The 16,150-nt window shown below is 44.3% G+C and overlaps 1 protein-coding gene across 5 annotated transcripts in view; it reads left to right on the top strand.

Moving 5' to 3' along the window:
- Window positions 1-16,150, top strand: part of mura (murashka) — a 194,007-nt gene that overhangs the window by 162,864 nt on the left and 14,993 nt on the right. For 4 of the 5 annotated variants that reach the window (XM_065433167.1, XM_065433166.2, XM_065433171.2 and 1 more), the window contains 3 exons: window positions 2,274-2,612; window positions 6,415-6,597; window positions 12,724-12,848. In XM_065433167.1, the coding sequence (XP_065289239.1) occupies window positions 2,274-2,612; window positions 6,415-6,597; window positions 12,724-12,848 (647 nt within the window). The remainder of the gene's footprint in view (window positions 1-2,273; window positions 2,613-6,414; window positions 6,598-12,723; window positions 12,849-16,150) is intronic. The other variant, XM_065433168.2, reaches the window with a different exon arrangement.

The raw sequence follows: 16,150 nt of genomic DNA, 5'->3' as shown, positions 1-16,150 counted from the left end.
TGGGGACGGAATGCAAAAAAACTTGTGTATAATGCATTCAGTGCATGCTAAAGAACCCCAGGTGTTCAAGATTTATCTGGAACCCTTCACTACAATGTCCCTCATAACCCATTGTACAGTTTCTGGTTGTTAAGCCCCACAATTTAATCTTTACACAATACTAGTGACTGTCCTCTATTGGTTTTTAATTAGCTACTACCATTCGTGATGGACCAAGGAAGGGTTCATTGGAGAGCTGTTCTTGAATGTAGTAAAATAAAGAGCTGCTGCGAATTGGCCAGTAGGTTTTACTGCCAATGCTACACCAAAATTTAGTTCGTAGTATACCTTAGTAGTAATCTACAAGTGGAGTCTATAGCCTTCCTACATGGTGCACCTCTAAAAAGGCTTCTAGCTGTGACTGAGCACACAAGCTGTGTTGTGGTAGGTGCTCCATGAATTGAAAGCAGTGAAATTATGTTGCTACCAATCTATTGTCAGCCCCCTGAGAAATTAGCAGTTTGTCCTGAATCATTGGGTTAATTAAAAACGCTAAAGATAAAAATAAATTGAGCTTGTACTTGTAAACTACCCTTCTACTATACCAAAAAAGCCAATCTTGCCATGAGAGGAGGCTTGGCAAGGTAGAAAAGATGCCAAAGCGAAATACAGGGGACATATTCTGGAACAATCACTTTCAGTGATGCTATCGCCTTGGCCATCAGGTGTGCATTGATTGGCTGGTTGAGCAAAACCGGATGAGCTGATTGGCTGGTTGATCACTATGTCATGCAAAGGTGGTAGTATCGCCAAAGGTGATTGTCCAAGAATATGTCCCCAGGTGGCGATGCTCCCTTGAAGTTCCTGCACCAGCTCTCTGTGGCGTCAGATTTTATCATTGTTTACTCTTGCCTAGCTGATTTCGTATAGGTAAGGATGGACTGTTTGCATTTCAAAAGGGCCGAAGGCTAGCAAGTTTCTAACGCTTTGTCAGAGGCAGAGTGGCTCAAACATGACAAAATGCTTTGAAATTAGTGATGCCGCACTGACGTAGCTGCACTGGGGTTTTAATATGGGGGAAAAAACAACCGGATTTACACCTTGATATTTTCTTCCAAAAACGTACCTATTACTGCGAAATTAATGAAAATAGGGCTTTGAATGAATACTTTACATAAACTGATTTAGTGTTTTTTTTAGTGTCCCTTTAATAGCTGTTTTGTTCAGTTCATAAATGAAACCTTACTAGATGAGCAATGCCTGTTAAATTGTTTAGTATCCATCGCTATTCTTCACAAGTGCTTGTTAGGGTGTTTGTACATGCTGTTGAATGCTTAAAATCTGCATGTGTTCGAAGCAAATGAACATGGCTATGCTGTGTGCCAACGATATGTTAGGTCAGCAGGCTTACTCTCCCAAATGCTTTCTTTACGACATTTTATCACAAAGCATTTAGTCTTTAACAAACTTGAAGAAGAAACATCTTTCAATACTAAATAATAATTTTAAGTGCCTGCAGTCTATCAATAGACTCTCTTGCAGTTGTGTGAAAAATTTTTCAGTGCTCCTGGGAGGCTCGGCACTTGAGGGCAACCATAATGGAAGGTGGCAGGAAGTGGCGATGTGTGCATTTCTCATATCATATTGTGCATCACAAAGGGACACTAAAGGCAAACACTAAATTGAAGCAGACTGGCAATTGCTCTTTGTGAACCCTGTGCTTGTTAGGACTTCCCCTTCCCAGGTTACCCTGCATTGAAACTGTGGCAATGGTGACATTACTTTTTGACATAGTATTTCAGTCCTATGGCTTGGGTCTCTTTCTGCAGCTAAATCACACATTTGTTGGGTTCCATTTTATTTCTAATGTAACTTTGTCGTTTACTTAATAATCAATGATTGGCCATCTGTGGCAGACTGTAGGTGCAATATATTGCTTCAGATAGAGCTACATGAAGAATTTAAAGGTAAAATTGGCCCTTTCTTTCATATTGTGAGAACTAAAATATACTCTATCGCATATGAAACCCTGTATAGAAGTGGCCTGTGCACTTCAGGAGTACCTGTGTAGCTCAACATAGTATTATCCCATAACTTGGCCTCAGTGGCTGCTGCATTCTCTTGCTAAGCTGGAGGTGACAGGTTGTGACCCCCCCGTCCTCCTCCTCCTCCTCCTCCTCCTCTTGGGTGGTAAAGGGATCCATAGGGGTGGGAGGGGACCCATGGAATCAGTGTGGTGTCATGAGCATCCTCTGCTATGCTACATAGGACACATGCTGCTGCTTTGTGCCCAGGTGCCTGTGACCTTGGCCTCAGCTGTGCCGGCACAGCCCTTTGCTGTGTGCAGCACAAGCAGCAGCATGGCGAGCAGCGGGGGCCCCCTGGGGGCAGCTGGTGCTGCGGGGGGAGCTGCGGCGGCACCTCACTACCACCTGCCACTGTTCACGCCTTCCTTCTTTGCCACGCCGCTGCTTGCCGCCTCGGGCCACCACCATGTGGCGCCTTGTGGGTGCTGCTTCCATCACCACCAGTTTGCTGCACCAGCCTTCCTCCACCCGACTCAGATGATGGCTGCTGCTGCGCCAATGGCCGCCCACCAGAGGGCACCACAACATGCCACACTTTTGTCGCAGGTGGGCATACTCTGGTGTATGCATTTGTTCTTTCCTGCCTCTGAAACTAAACTCCTTTTGCAACATGTCAGTTGCAGTGCACCTTAATGACTCTGTGCTTATGGCATCCTGGTGCTGCAGTCATAGTTTTGTTTTCTAGTGGGGATGGTGGCAGAATGTAAGGTTTCGTGTGTGCATTGAAGAACCCCATGTGGTTAAGGTTAATCATAAGTGCTCTACTATGGCATCATGACTTGTTGCCAACCGCTTGCCGGCTATCAGCAAATTTTTGTTACAGTTGGACTGCCTCCACTAGGCGTAACCCCTAACCAGCACCAATGTTACTTGACTAGGTTCAGTCGTCGAACTCTCTGCAGGCGCCGGATGTGGGCACCTCCATGCTTTGGCTTGCCGCTGTATGGCGGGAGTGCCGCAGGTAGCTCTATGCTGGTGCAGCTCTGTGTTGGTGAAGGCGCTCGTCCCTCTGACTTTGCAACTTATGACTGCAGCAATTTTTTTCACCGATGTCTTTTTAATGTTTGTATAGCTTCGCGTTTACTAGATTGATCAAAAAACTTTACTGAGTTGTAAGAAAGCTGCTGCACTCCCCTGGAGTATGCTGTTGGAGTCCTTAGTCCAGGGCCCCAGCAGCCCTGGCCGTTCGCTGTGCTCTACTAATCAGCTGTTGCTGATTAGTACTAATCAGAGTATACTGGTGGGCAAGTTGGTACATAGCTTTAATTAACGAAAGATTTGAGGCGCAAAGTAAGTGACAGGAAACACAAGAGGGACAGCATCCTATCCTGTCTCTCTTGTTTCCTGTCACTTACTTTGCTCCACAAATATGTCACTACCATACTAATTAATTAATTAATTAATATTAATAATTGCTACTAATCATAAGTTGTAGCTGTCTGCAGGCCAGTCGGTGCACTTCCTTTCATATAGTAGGAATAAATACAAGGCACCTTTCCTTGATATATACACCCCCTAGTACTTTATTTCAGGATGAAAAAAATGATGCTAGCACTATTTTCTTTCATCAAAGCACCACATTCACAAGTGAAATGTTCAAACCAACCTGAGCTTTGCTCACTTGCGAGCAAACTTTACTTGCACATTCAAGGCCTGTTTTGCTGCAGGAACCAGGCATAAAAATGCATTCGCATCACAAATAAAATTTGATGATACGGACAGTGAAGTGATGTGAAGTTTGATTCCAACACCGAGTCGGAGGTTCTTGGGCGAAAAGATGTCGCAGACATCTTGAGAGTGCCCAAGGACCCATTAAACAGCAGCAGACAGATTGCAAAAATAATCATCTGAAACGCTGTACAAAAATATAAGCATGAAATATAATACACGCAACGCAACACTTTTAGTGCACAACATAATTGCATATAATGCAGATGTCACAAAATCCTTACAAGCACTTGTGCAAAGGCAAAAAATAATTTTATACATCAAAATGAAATATATACAAAATAGCAAAATAAAGATGTTGTTCGAATTATTCTTACATGTTTAAAAGCATATTTCGCACATGTTTTTTGAATTTATATTCTGGAAGTTCGAATTTGGTACAAGTTAAGAATTTGTTCAGTATTGCTGGTATCTGGTATTGAAGAAGACATTCTCCGTAGCTTGTACGGGAAAAAGGAACTGGTAAGGGTTGATTACAGAGAGAGTATCGGGGGGAGCTATGAAATGGATGCTCATAAAGCTTCTTCTTTTTTGTATAAAGTAGTAGTTTATATGTATAAAGATCACTTGCTCTAGTAATATCGTGCTTTATGAATAGCTGATGAGTACGCAGTTCGTGAGGGTGCCCATAAAAATTTTCAAATATTCCGAGAACCTTCTTCTGCAACACTTCGAGTCTGTTTAGGTTCTGAACAGTCGTTTTTGCCCATACTAGCGCGCAGTAAGACAGGCGAAAGTAGAAGTGGCCGTAATATATAGCTTTCTTTAGCCATAATGGAACTAGGTTTGATAACCTGTACAGACAGCCTACAGTTTTGCCCAATTCAGAAGCAAGCCTGGACACATGGGTATTCCACGACATGTTTTCCTCGAACCAAACACCAAGAAATTTTTGCTTGCGAACGCACTCTAATGAACGCACTCTAATGCCCTTTCCTCCTCCTGCCTCCCCCCCCCCCTCTCTCTCTCTCTCTCTCATTCACTTCCTCATTCATCCACCGTCTCTGGCTTTTGTTTGAGAGGCTGTTTGTCGACTTTCCGAGTGTCGAGCAGCTGCTGCGAAGAGGTCTGCATCGATTCGGCACCGAATTATAACTTTAGTCACCAACCCCCGATGAAGCAGTGCCGATTAGGCCTAATGGCCGAGGCAGTGTGGCCGTGATGAAAATTCGCCGCTGGCCAATGTGGTAATGGGCCACAAGCTATTGCGGAATGCTTGCCGCTAATGTGCTCATAAACGTGGTTCGTTAGTGATTGGTCCTAAAATAATGCTTGCAGGTTAGAGTGACCTTTCTTCAAGTGGCATCATTGGTGTATCCAACGCGATCTGCGTGCCTGTTGGTGGATAATTGGCCCTATCTTCGTGCATGCTTTCACACTTTACAAAGTGCAAGCTACCTTTGTTGACTTTTGTTGTCCAGGTGTCGTGTTAGCTACCTTTGTTGACTTTTGTTGTCCAGGTGTCGTGTTAGCATTTCGATCATTTCGAATGAACCTTCGACGTTGGGAAGTGTTCAGTGACTGCCACCGCGTAAGCCCAGCTGGACTGGCATGGTCCGTGGCGCCCTCAGCGCTCATTTTATGCCAAAAATGAAGTGAAACACTCGCTTTTCAGGCATTGATCATGAGGGGCTCTGTGGCGCACTCAACACATGGCACTGTGCGGGTCTCTGCACCGAATATATCAAATATTCGAAAAACCGAATAGTAGATATCCAATTTGTGAATCAAGTTAATTTAACGTTCACTATTCGATTTGATTTGATGGAATTCGATATTTGCACACCCCTAATAAAAAGGTTTTGCAATGTCATGCTGTTTAGTGCTGACTGTGAAAGTGATAGTTCTGAGGCCATAAAGCTGAGGCCATTTAGCAGGGTATGATATATTGTCAAGAACAGTCTCCACCATAGTGTTTCTTCTTTCTTCTCTTTTATCGCATGGTCATTTAAGTTCTGCAATTGTGATCCCTGTATGAAGAGCAGTGATCCCTGTATAATTCAGGAACTGTTACCATTTTACTACGCCAGTGGTGGAAAGGGACATGTCATGTATAGTAATCTCTTATGTCAGTATTGCAGTTGCAATGAATGTGTTTGTGTCCGATGAAGAAGAATAAAAAACGAAAAAGGCCGAAAGGAAGAAAAAGAGGACAGGAACAGCTTTTGCAGGGCAGCACTAGTTAGAGATTATCTCCATTCTAGAAGCACTGAAAGGTGAGTTTGGCTAGTTGGTATAGATTTGATTCAAAAGACACAAAAGGAAGGAACAGGAACTGTGCCATTTTCTGTGTTTTGCTGTTCTTTGGACCCTACTGTTTCATTTTAATCATGGCTGTGATGTCCAGCTGAATCACCTGTAAGGTTTTAGAAGTAGATTGGCCAAAGATCTTGCTGAATGTGTGACCATTTGCTGGAGGTGCTGTTGTGGTTACATTAACTAGTCTATAGGTAATTGCCGGCAACTGGATAAATAATATAAAACTATACTTTTCCTATACTGTTCCCTTAAAAGAATATTCTATTCCTCTTGTTCCCTTCAAAGTGATCTATCGCAAGGCTGCCAGTTCTGCCTATGTAAACCGTCAAATGTAAGTTGCACTTTCCTATACTGTTTCCAGTCCCAGGAGCCAGACCTAGAGCTGCTTGCAGAACAGCGGCGAAATGGTGGTGCCTACGGAGGCCTATCGCCCCAGCTGAGCCATCACGCAGCACCAGGCACACATTCACCATCACCACCGATCTCCCACCTCCTGCCAGACACTGTGACCACCATGACTCCTCAGTCAGATTTCATATGCATGGTGCGTTATTCTTTAGGCTTTTTCCACAATCAACACTGCACCTGATTGCATTCTTAGTGTGTGTGAGTGGACAGCAAATGCTAAGGCATTTCGATGCTGCCATTTTGGTGAACTGGGGAGATATTGCTTAAGGGGCTGAAGTTTGGACTTGCCAACATTTTTTTAACATGCATAGTATTACGGAGAAATGTAACCCAGAATTGATGCTCACGACATCTTGATTCGAGATAAACAAAAAGTGTCCACACCCCCATTGTACTAACAGATTCATCTGTTTCTTGAAATACAGTCAAGTCTGTGTGCATTGAACTCATATATAAGTGACAATGTGGCTATAGTCAAGAGAAGCCACTGTACCAATTTAACTCTCATGCAGGCGTGATGAACTATGGGGATAATGAACATATTAATATGACAGATCTTTTTTATAATCCCAGCAACTTGAAGTGACCTACAAATGGCAAGAAGTATGCAGGGATTGTGCTAGACTCTTCACAATTCGTTTATATCCCTATTTGTTGCCATATATTACTCAATGAAATCTGTTTCTAAGGTCAAAACACGGTGCCTATTCCAGTTGTGCCATGCTACCGACGTGTTCATCTCATGTAATCGTCACATATAGTACATTGAATATGCATTGAAGCGGCAAGCTAATGTTGGGGTTCTTCTAACTTTGGGCATCATTATCAATATCTATTCTATGGTTACGGCTTAATTTTTTGTCTAGGCCACCTCCCTTATAATACCTGCCAACCTGAAGATATGGAAATTCGTAAAACTGTCGCGGCAAGGGGGACGTGGGGGGGGGGGCACGGCAGCAATTTTTTTTATAGCAGATTTACCTTTTGTGACAAGCTTACTCGTGTTTTTCACAACCGCAAGTGAAATCAGTGTCTTGGAGAGTAAAGAGCGAAAACTCCACGGGGGCACAATTTATTTTTGCAATGATTTTGCTGTTGCCGACTTTGCCTGCTTCAGAAACTTCTCCGTGTAGGTTTGCTCAAACCAAGTACCACTCTGGTGCCCATTGACCATCAGCAGACTTTCGAGTGTTTTCTCACACACAGATGAGCGAAGCTCCGTTCGAGTTTTGTTCACAGGGCTGAATATTCTCTCACATTCATCATTGCTGTGGGGAATGGAGAGAATACCCAGCATAACCATTGACATTCTAGGTGAACATGAGCGATCCGTCCACACTTCGAACGCTTCCTAATTGCGACCATTGCACGTCGCACCTTGGCTCATTCAATATGTCCGCTGGAACCTGATACGCTTGCGAGTTGGCAAACTCAACTTCAGGTGCGTCAATTGCTTCTTCCTCTAATTCGCCACTCTGCTGGGGTAGGATAGCAGGGAATGCCATAATAAAATGACGTATGCTATTGAATGAAGCAGTTTCCAGAGCTTGTACTTCGCAACTTCAGCCGTTTTGAAATTGATCTTCTAGCGGGAATTTGTGGTGAATGTAATCGCACGCTGCCATTAAGGACAGATGTACAGCAGAAAACTCTCTCTCAATGCACCTCAGTGTCTCAACCACAGAGTAGGTCGTGCTGCCAGCGACTGTCTTCATCACCATTCTGGTTCTCTGCAGCCTTATAGTCAACTTCCAGCAATGAATTACATGCCTTGACAACACCTGGGCGCACAAATCTAGTCGGGAGATCCTCGAAAAGGCAGTTCAAGAGGCCCCTCAGTACACGAGTCTCAGGAGCCTGTGCCTGAAGAAGGCAGTTTGCCTTCTCAAAAAGCGGTATAACATTTTGGGAGAAAGACAGCATGCCCTGTTTAGCTCTGGTGACAAAAAAAATAAAACAGGCACTCTTCACGTGGCTGTCTTCCCCAGAATCCTTGGTAAGACTTTGTGTTTTTTTTGCTTCAAGTCCAGAATGAGTTCCTTTCTTTCCTCTTTAGCAAGAGTTCATCGCTGTCGGTGCTTTTTTTCCCCTAGGCCTGCAGCAGTCTTGTGAAGATGTGTAGTAGACTTTGGGGTCAGTGCAGGGTTCTTGGGGGTTTGTGAGGAAGTCTTCGGAATTTGTTATGACTCCAAAAACAAGCTCTGCTTGTTGCACTGCTTTCTTTCAGATAAAAAAAATGCTTAGTGGTTTCCACTGGTTGAGCAGCCTCTTCAAACACTTTCCCAATGACAACCAATGTATTGGCGAATGCTTCAACATCTTTCTTACCTAGACATCATGCATATTTTGGAACTCCTTAAGTCGATCTTTCCGTTTCGAGCTTTTCTCTAGGTAAAAAAATGTCAACCAAAGCCTCATCAACCTTTACAGGAAGACATGAAGCTCCTTTTTGGGCGGCCAAGTTGATGAGATGACACGGACAACCAACCCCTATCAAACCTGGTTGAGCCTCTCAATACAGTAGAAACACTGTTTTTCTTGCTGATCTTGACATTGGCATTGTCTTTACACATAGCTAACAGGTTTCCAACAGGCAAATTCCGAGACTTCATCTCGTCCAGAACCAGATTTGCAATCTTGGGACCCATCGCTTCCCCTTGGATTGTCCTGAGGCAAAGAAAGTGGCTTTCGACTCCACTTGTTTCTTTAACGAAATATGTCGCAACAATAGGGTAACGCTGCATATCCCTATTGTTACTGCCATCCACAGGGATCGAAAATACTTGCCGTTTTAGGGCATCCAGCAAAGGAGTCCACGTTGGCGGCCATTTCCTGAACGATTGACCTAGTCTTCGTTCATCCACAGGCATAGCGTTTCGCTTCTTTGTACTTGGGAACATCTTCCGAAAAATCGGTCCCACATGATCGCCGACACTCAGCGGGATGTTGTGCTCAACTAAAAATGCCGTGAAGAGGCATTCTGCATGAATCTCACCGAGGTCGTTGTTGCTGCATACAAAACTTGCTAGGCTTGCCTGGCTCTCCGTGGCTCGCATGCATCCCTGATGCTTTTTCAAAGCAATGTGGACCTTGATGTCAGACTTGCTGCCATGCGAGATGTTCACATCACAGGTACACATGGTGCATAATCCGAAATTCTCCCCTTTCTTCGACGGCACGAGGCATGGAAATTCTGCCGTGTACAATTTCAAAAACACTTAAAAGTACTGTCGGCGCTTCGAGCTCGCCATTGCACTGTGAAGCCGCTACAGGCTGGAGTCGCACTGCGTCCAATGTGGCGGCTATTCACAAAAGGCGAGGCCAACGCTGTAGTGACTGAAGCTGACCGAAGTCCAAACCCATGCACCCGCGCGAACAAAGACAACAGTGTAGCAACAGGTTTGCAGAGGCGCTAGAGTTGCTGTCGGCACTATCGAGCTTTGGATATAGATTTGTGACTCCGCCTAGTAGACGACAGAAGTCACTAGAACCTTGCAGCTGCTGATGATGATACCACGCATATGTATTGCCCTCTCGTGGCGGTGCAAGGTACCAGGGTGTAGTTTTACATTTTCACGCTTTTTTTTTTTCGCAAATACAATGTTTTCCATAAAATTTCAAGCAAGATTCATAAAATCGTAAGACTGCTCGAAATTCGTACATTTTACGGAAAATTTGTATGAGTTGGCAGGTATGCCTCTATCATAAATTTGACAGGCACCATCATGTTTACAACCAATTAATAGACTTTGTAAACTGTGACATAAACACGACTATCATGAGCCTACTGAGCAAGAAAGAAATAAAAAGTGAAGGAAACTTTTTCCGGATGGTCACATTGTTCATTTAGAATCAACTTGTGCTGAAATATTGCGTGCATAAGGTTGGGCATTTTACACACGCACGCCCGCACACGCACACATGCACGTTCACACGCACATTGCCTGTGGCTTCCACTAGCACTCTCCTGTGAATCTGTTGCCAACTTCCTGGCTTTCATGCTGTAAACCTTCCCTGTGTATGTATGGTGTTGCACGTGTGCTGGCTGTAGCTCCACTGCACTTAAGTTTATTCTGTTCACTGTAACGAGGTGTTGCAAATCTGTTGTTGCAAGTGTAATGCATGTCATGAGTTTTTTGCAAAATTGTTAGAGGGAAAAATTGTTATAATAATAGATTACTTATTTTAACACCTTCCTGCCCATGGAAAAACTAGTTTTCGGCTAGTCTAGTGAATATCTCTTTTTTCTCTCGCAGCGCATGCTTGATACTGAAATGTACAGTATCAAATTGTAGAGGGAGAAATTCTTTCCAACAGTACTAGCCCCAAGCAACCTGCTTATTAAACATAATATAAAAAAATACCTACACGAACTTTTTACAAAAAGAAAAAAGAAGGTAAAAGGTATATCAAAACATCACTGTTCCTTTTCACAAAGAAAACATTTAAATAAATTCAGCGTATATATTTTTAACACAAGGGATCCGTGCAATATTCCAGCAATTATCAGTGTTCTTTGTAAAGACTGTGTTGAAATTTATAAGAAAATGCGTGTCCTAGTAGCTAGCTTAGCGCAATGCCGAGGTCAACTCCCGGCTATGCAAAATTCTACTCCGTGTGTGGCCACCGGCAAGTGATCTTGCCAGAAGGATGTTAACGACGTGCAGGTAAGAACTGCGACCTTCAGAACACACAGGATATCTTCATATCAGTGCACGGTGGTAGCGAAAGAGTTCAGTGATGGAAGTGAAACTCTGGGCTGAAATCTCTCTAATCGGAAGTTGTCTATCATGTTAGTGCTGCTGCCATCATTCAAAAACTCTTCTGCAGACGTATAAGAATTGGTAGAAATGCTATGCTTTCATGGAGGAGTGGTGCACTACGTCAATGCCATCTTGGGAATTATAAGCGCTCATCACCCCAACTATGCCCTGCCCCTGAGGCACTTCAAATCACTGCACAGTGGGGAAAAAACAGAAAAGCGATACTAAAGAAAGTTTCTATTTAAACCATTAGACAGTGCTAGTTAGTCGAGAAAGCTAATGGAATGAGAATGGATTCACTTAAACCCATAGGTAACGTGCACCTTTTAGGAGCACTTTGATTGAAAGTGGATGGAGGCATCAACTGGTCAGCAGTCGAGATAAGCAAGCAACATTTAGCGTATTGGTGGAAGAAAATGCAGGGAACAGATCGATACGACCGGATCCATTACAGGCATGAGTAGTAGGTAGCACAAGGTAGACTGAGAAAATTTGAGGAAGAGAAAAAAAGATTAAGGAGATGTATACAAAATGCTAGAATGAAAAGCATGTATCGCATACCTGATTGACTCAAGTAGGCTAAGTAACTATTTGTGATTGCCCCGTTTCAAAGGGATACTAATAAATATCAGCTCAAAAACCGGCAAAATACAAGTGTGCAACCATCGATAGTAGGCTATCGATGGGAATAGGCATAGGCACGAAGATGTCGAGTGGGGCAGTTATAAGTGGGCTTGACTGTAGTCAAGTGCCATGCATCTTTTACTCCCTGCTTCTGACTCTACTTTCAAATTTGGCCTCACCATCCAGTCATATATCCATTTGTCATTGTGCTTTTATTTTGTAACTTTATCGCATTAGTGTTTTGTGCCGGCAATTACTTTTCTGTTTGCACTTCTTGTGCTTGTATTTGTGTTAGGCCATAAACATATATTCTAACATTGTACAGTCTTTTTATCATGCTTTCTATTATTGAAATGTTCAGTAGCAGGTGGCATAGTAATGATAGGCTGAAATTAAGCCTACTGCAGCTGCCTGTGCTACTATTGTGACACATCTACGGTAACTCAGTGCAAGTGGAAGACTTAGCATGGCGGCTGCGGCATCCAGCCCAGCAGAAAACGAGAGGAGCGTATTTTGGTGCTCGTTCAGGGCTTGAGCCACATGCAGATGCTTGGAGCTGACGACGACGGCATCTGCTGTGCAAGTGCTTAAGCCAAATGGGATGCAAGCTTAGTAAACAAAGTAAAGATGCAGAAAAAAACAACTGGGAATTTTCAGCAGTGCAGAATGACCGAACATCAATCCTCTGTTGGAAGTCACTGTTTGCTATTATGTGTCCCGCCATTTAGCAAAATTGAGTAAATACTCCAGTGTTGGCCTTTCCTTCGCTGGAATACCTCCTTTGTGAAAATAAAGTTTTTCTTTCATTCATTCATTCTGGATGTTAAAGTTGGTTGCTGGATGTTTAGTATCATACCCTTCTTTTGCTTTTATAGGTGCATCCACGGCGCCTGGTTCATGGACGACGCAGCTCTGGTCGCCGTTGGCGCACTCCTCTGGTGGCTGCCACACCTCCTCCGCCACCGCCACATCCTCATCCAGGCTTCCTACTGCACCTCTTGTGAGTGCACCTGTTGCTGATTGCCATGTTGTTAAGCATGCCGTAGATAAGCGGGAGCATGATGTCTGTGTAATGTAGCTGAGCATGGCTTCTGGTCTTTAATTCTAGTGCAAAAGTTGGCATACGTACATTAAACCTTTAAGTTCTCTGGACAAGTAATACTCCCTTCCAATCTCTCCCTCTCTCTTTTTTCAATTAGTGCCAAGGACGAGCCTGTCACGTTCATGTGTTTGGGCGCTCTAAGTTCTAGTAATGGGCCCGGCAGGTCGTATCAATTTTGACGTTTTGGCAAGTTCCCTCTTTGGCCTGCTAGGAGGCCTACAGACTCCGTTTGTCTGCGTTCATCCGCTAGAAATTAGAAAAATGGGCGGCTGCCAGTCGTGTGTTGCCACACTTGTTGCGAAAATGCAGGTTTCATTTGATTGAGTTCTCAAGCTCCTAAGATCATTTGCTTGCGCATGAAAGCATTGATAGTGATCGCAGTGTTTTCAGTGCTATAGACACGTCCAGTGACTGATGTTGTCGATGACAACGATAGTTTCGATATGGCTGCATGGCAGTGAACATTAGTGAACACTGGCAGTGAACGTTCACTGCCAGTGACAGTGAACGTTAGATGGACAGAACCCTCTGCCAGTGCCTCCTCGTTTTAAAAACATTTTGTGTGTTTTCATGCACAAGTTGTGAATTTAAAGACCCCCATGTCAATATATTTTGAATCTGCAAAAAAATTCGCTATCCAGACAGAATAAAAAGAAATGTAATTTTCTGAACACATTTTTGAATTTTGTACCGTCGCTTAAAGGGTTTAAAAAGTATAATTCAGATTTCACAGAAATTTTAAAAAAGTGTGGATTGTTCGAAAGTTGAATAACTGTGAACGGATGGAGGAAATAAGTGACAATTTTATTGTGTAAGCCAGACACGTACCCAAGGGGGGGCCCGCCCCCCCCCCCCCCTTCCCCGAAATAAGCGGCATACCGCCCTCCCCCTATCCGCCCAAGGCACCACTACTCAGACATTCCTAAAGCATCGACAAATCAATCTACTCGGCAGTCAACCTTTTGCTGCCTTTTACAGCAAAAGAAATGTATTACTAACATCCATAGTTTCTTTCGGCATCCGTTAACAGAAAAAATCATCATGTGGGCCGATCGTGGTGATAGTGCAAAAAGGGTCCAAGATCAGTGGCACATAACCCTTTGGACTCGGGAACCTATAACGCGCAAAATAGAGGTGAGGCGTGCAGACAGGACACAAGAGTAGAGAAATGGACAATACGAACGCCTCTGCTCTACTCTTGTGTCCTGTCTGCACGCCTCACCTCTTTTTTGCATAATGAATCCTTAACAACTAGCTCAGCTTTCTGTCGTTCTATTACGTGCCCTTCGGAATCATCGGGATGGGCCCACATATGGGGAGTGCTTAACGCCTGCTTCACCTCCACCGCTCTGCTCGGCATTGCACTACCTTCGGGAAGGACCCACATGTGGGGAGCGCTTAGCACCTGCTTCACCCCCACTGCTGGTGGGCCCGGTATTGAAATATCTTCAGGATAGGCCTACGCATGGGGAGTTCTTAATGCCTGCTTCACCTCCACTGCGGGTTGGCCCGGCATTGCACTACCTTCGGGATGGACCCACGTGGGGGGGAGCGCTTAGCGCCTGCTTCAGTCCCACCGCAGGTGGGCCCGGTATTGTAATCTTCGGGATAGGCCTACGCATGGGGAGTTCTTAATGCCTGCTTCACCTCCACCGCGGGTCGGCCCAGCTTTGCACTACCTTCGGTATGCACCCACATATAAGGAGAGCTTAACGCCTGCTTCACACCTGCCGCGGGTGGGCCCAGTATTGTAATATCTTAGGGAGCGGCCGACGTATGATGAGTTGATATCTGCTTCACCTCCACCATGGGTCGGCCCGGCATTGCACTACTTTCGGGATGCACCCACATGTAAGGAGAGCTTAACGCCTACTTAACACCCGCCGCGGGTAGGCCCGGTATTGTAATATCTTCGGGAGCGGCCGACGTATGATGAGTTAATGTCTGCTTCACCTCCACCGCGGGTCGGCCCGGCATTGCACTACTTTCGGGATTGGCCCACATATGTGGGGTGCTTAACGCCTGCTTCACCTCCACCGCGAGTCGGCCCGATATTGCACTATGTTCAGACCGACCCGCAGCGGATGTGAAATACTTTGCTTTGCATTTGAGAGCTTTGACTGTCGTCGGCTTTCGCTGTCATTCAATTGTCACGGAATGGAATAGTTCTAACCTTCCGTGGTGGGTGCAGTACATCTAGAACCGCAGCGTCCTGTGTACGTGGTTGTATGGGTCTGGTGACCACGCATCGTTACGCAACTTCCCAAATCACAACACGAGTCGATTTTGCTTCTTGGTAGAGCAGTAAACGAGGGATGCAAAAGAACTGTGACAGTGCCGCAAATATGCATTTCTCTAAAATTCTTCCAGAGCTAATTCAAAAAACGTTACTAGAAATCTTTATTTTGCACTTGCGCTCGTTAACTTGTTCTTGGCAAGGTTCTTCCTGTGCATCTTTCATGCGCGAGTCCATTTGACGTGCTTCTTTGTTTGCTAAGTAAAGAAGAGGTGTATCTCATAGCTGTACCTGTGCCATACACGTCATTTCAATTCTCTTTTGCGGCTTTACGCATCTCTATGGCAAATGGTGGGCCTTATTCACATTTGTACTAGTAAAGTACCCTCCACCTCATTTGAATAGAAAAATTACCTTGGGTTGCCCCCCCCCCCCCCCCCGAAAAAAAATCCTGCGTACGTGCCTGGTGTAAGCATACACTTATTTAAAAAATATATTTTTTTTTCTTTTTGCACAAGAGCTGCATTGCTCTGGTGCATGAAAGCTGTTTAAAAAATCCATCTGAAACTCCTCGAGAGAAATGTGTGAGCAGCTTGTTACAAGCACCTTCATCCAAAGTACAGACTTAATTTACAACAGTTCATCTTCATTGAGCCATCCAGCCAAAGATAGTCTTTCCTGATATAGACAGTGAATGAACACTAGCGGACAAAACACATCCAAAGCGCCTTTTGTGGTCCATTCGCTGTCATCTATTGAGGTCAGTCTTCTTCAGTTTTAGACCTTGTACATAGCAAAAATTCTTTGACCCTAAAGATGCCGCATTGTTGTTACGCGCATGACTCAAGTTGTAGAGCATGAGCAAAAAACTTCTGTACCCAGAAATTAGTGTAACGTAAAGTTGCTGTAATTATATCAGCAGATTATTCATTTTTCTTGCGCTAAGTACTGCAAGACGCAGCAG

Source organism: Dermacentor albipictus, chromosome 1, assembly GCF_038994185.2.
Source record: "Dermacentor albipictus isolate Rhodes 1998 colony chromosome 1, USDA_Dalb.pri_finalv2, whole genome shotgun sequence".
Classification (NCBI taxonomy): domain Eukaryota; kingdom Metazoa; phylum Arthropoda; class Arachnida; order Ixodida; family Ixodidae; genus Dermacentor; species Dermacentor albipictus.
Note: the sequence above shows the minus strand (reverse complement) of the source record. Positions and strands in the feature narration are given on the sequence as shown.